Raw genomic sequence first — 3302 nt, 5'->3', positions numbered from 1 at the left:
CCATTAGCAGAACCACATACTTTGACTTAGACTCCATGTTCTGGAGAACATCACCGACGGCTCATGGCTTCCTAACGGCTACCATGTTAGCGAGGTGAGCATGGACGAACCAGAGCCAGGCTAGCAGCTAGCTACCTGAGCCCATCGGTTGTTCCTCAGACCGGCGCTAACGTGCTGCGGCGGCGGCGCCCCAGGACGTGGGCGGAGCCCCTCCTCTGCTGACCGCCACCACTCAGACATGGGAAATGTCAACAAGTCATCTCCATGTCATGTATTTAATCTACCCATCAGTTAACCAGGTGAGTCCAACCTGCACAGGTTGATCCACGGTGAGGATTGGACTCACCTGCTTCAGTGGCTGGGTAGAACCAATCCCTGACATGGAGATGACTTGTTGACTCCACATTGCCCATGTCTGCCACTCAGTTCCTGATCCAGCTTCTCATCAGTGAAGTGATGGAACCAGCTGGACCTCTCGGCCTGGTACAGAGTGACCTTCTGTCCAGCACCACCACCACCATGAGCGAGCGCCTTCAGAACGTCCAGAGAACAGCTGGGATGAATGCCGCCTCCCTCCATCATCTATGATGAGCCCAGTCTCCCTTCAACCAGAGGAGTCTCTACCTGCCGACAGCAGAATGGACCTGCTGCCTCTCACTCCACAGCAAGGCGTCATTTGGACATCAGGTGGATGCTTAGTGTGCGTGCTCACCATGGAGTCTTCGCCAGCGATGAAGACGGTGCAGGCCGCCGCCTGCATGAAGGACAGAATAGTGCCGGCGATCTTCCTGAGTAAAACCTCCAGACTCTGCTGCTCCTCAAAGATCAGGCTGGCCAGGTCCAACAGCACCTGCACTTCCAAACACATCCATCAAAGAAAGTCTGAGCTCCACCTCCTCACCTGGAGTCTTTCACTAGCATCACTCACCTGGTTACGTCTGATTTCCAGCTGTGAGGTCTCATACAGCTGAGCGTTGTGCAGAACGATGCCTGAAAAGGCCAGATAGACAGAGAAGTCCTGTTGGAGAGGAAATCACCGATGAGTGTTCAGCAACAAGGCAACGATGAGGCACTAACTAAGCATTAATATCTAATTAGGCATTATTAATAAGCTGGTAATAAGCCATGAATAAGGCAGTAATTAATTATGAATAAGGCAGTAACTATGCAGTAATTAGGCATTATTAATAAGTATGAATAAGGCAGTAATTAGGGACTATTAATTAACTGGTAATTAACTATGAATAAGGCAGTAATTAGGGACTATTAATTAACTGGTAATTAACTATGAATAAGGCAGTAATTAGGGACTATTAATTAGCCGGTAATTAACTATGAATAAGGCAGTAATTAGACAGTAATTAGGGACTATTAATTAGCCAGTAATTATTTATCTGTTTATGCCAAATTATTTAAGCCCAAGTCACACCTGTTGTGCCAAATATCCTTTAACATGTGTTATCTCTCATATCATCTTTAAAGTTTGAAATTATTCACTAATGCCAAATACAATTGTGACAAAGACAAATGTATTAATCAGGAAATATTATTGACACCATATTGCAAAGAGAATCTAATTTAAATGCTCTAATTGAAAGCAGAGCGGGTTAGAGACAAATGAAAGATAAATTCAGAGTGGAGCTGTCCAGAGAAAGCTGCAGTCTTCATGGTCCTGAATCTGACCCAGTTATGACTGAAACCTTTAGAACCAGCCTAACATTGTAAATGTTCCCCCAATCAACACATTAGCGGGAACGTGTGCCTGCCGGGGTTTGGTTTCACTGAGCAGAGAGCTGCTCACATGTCCTGCCCAACAGAGAGCGGTGAGCTGGTCTGGTTATTCATGGAAACGATGGTGGAGATGCCCGTTCCCACTGGCAGGTGGTGGAGATGAAGAAGCTGGCTGGCAGTGCTCAGGGAGACGGTCGGGGGTTCTGATGAACAAACAGGCCTAAACTGAGCGAGTGGAAGCTCACTAAATGTTACTTTCACTGTGAGGACAGAGCTCTGCGCTCTCCTCAGGACTTGGACTCTGATCCAATCATAGTCCTTGAAGTCAGCTCAACCCTGTCTTTTAAGGCTCTCTGGCTGCATGTGGTGCAGCTGAGTCCAGAGGGAACAGGTCCATGGAGCTCTGTCCCAAAGGGTCAGTTTGCTCATAACACCCAGAATTTTGTCTGTGGGTGATAAAAGCTTTTCATTTCTGCCCTGAGGCTTCCCGTTTAACTTGTCAAATATGTCTGCAGGATAAGCCCTCCTGGTGCCTCACCTCTCATCTGCAAGTCTGTCCTTATGTGGGATAACTCCTTCCTTTGGAAACTCCTGAAGCTCTTCCTGAAGCTCATAAAGACAGGCTAGAGTTTTTACCTGTGCAACAGATCCTTTCACTCTCCCCGTCATGCATGCCGCACCTTCTGCTGTAAGACTGACGAGTGTTCTCAGCTACCTTAAATATTTCTTCTCCTGCTGTTTCCATTTCTTAGCAGAAGAAAATGTATCTTTGATAGATTCATCATCAGCATATCTGAGGTTTTCCAGAAGTTGGAACGCACCGTTCTGTCAGTAGTAGTAGTGCGACTTTCCTGCAGTTTGTCTTTCAAATTCTGGCACAACTTCATGAAAAGTGCAATACGGAGTTTGCTTGTTTTTGGAATTTGCCTGTTTTATGAAATGAGTGCATAGAAAGTAGTTAAGCCAATAAAAACAATGATGTTTTCCAGTTGTATATCATATTGCAAAAATGTATGTTTGTCACAAAATCATAACACACTTGGACTTGCCTCACGGCACACCGTTTCATCATTTGGAAACCAGCGGTATAGATTATCACCAAGTGCTTCACTGTGAAACGTTCAGTTAAATAAGTCTGACACATTAATTCTCTGGGGCTGCTGTGGGCACAAACAAGCAACCCTTTATTCAATAAGTCAGATTAGAAAGCATCTCCAGATATCCTGTTAGCGGCACAGAGCTTTGCTGAAACACAGAGCTCCGTCAAACAGACCCTCCTGCTGCTTCCTTTAGGGTCACCGCTCCGTCAAACAGACCCACCTTCTGCTTCCCTTAGGGTCACCGCTCCGTCAAACAGACCCACCTTCTGCTTTCCTTAGGGTCACCGCTCAATCACACAGACCCTCCTGCTGCTTCCCTTAGGGTCACCGCTCCGTAGACAGACCCTCCTGCTGCTTCCCTTAGGGTCACCGCTCCGTCAAACAGACCCTCCTGCTGCTTCCCTTAGGGTCACCGCTCCGTCAAACAGACCCTCCTGCTGCTTCCCTTAGGATCACCGCTCCGTCAAACAG

The 3302-nt window shown here is 46.9% G+C and overlaps 1 protein-coding gene across 1 annotated transcript in view; it reads right to left on the bottom strand.

The window, feature by feature from the left end:
* The window catches only part of pde5a (phosphodiesterase 5A), a 31600-nt gene extending 29196 nt beyond the window's left edge, over window positions 1–2404 (bottom strand). The window contains exons 1-4 of the mRNA XM_015405014.1: window positions 2368–2404; window positions 1816–1934; window positions 929–1018; window positions 713–850 (exon numbers count right to left, since the gene is read on the bottom strand). Coding sequence (XP_015260500.1) covers window positions 713–850; window positions 929–1018; window positions 1816–1934; window positions 2368–2404 — 384 coding nt within the window. The remainder of the gene's footprint in view (window positions 1–712; window positions 851–928; window positions 1019–1815; window positions 1935–2367) is intronic.
* Between the last annotated feature and the right edge of the window lie 898 nt (window positions 2405–3302).

Source organism: Cyprinodon variegatus, unplaced genomic scaffold, assembly GCF_000732505.1.
Source record: "Cyprinodon variegatus isolate N-32 unplaced genomic scaffold, C_variegatus-1.0 Scaffold1944, whole genome shotgun sequence".
Taxonomy (NCBI): domain Eukaryota; kingdom Metazoa; phylum Chordata; class Actinopteri; order Cyprinodontiformes; family Cyprinodontidae; genus Cyprinodon; species Cyprinodon variegatus.
The sequence above is the reverse complement of the archived record's forward strand: the minus strand, read 5'-3'. Positions and strand labels throughout refer to the sequence as shown.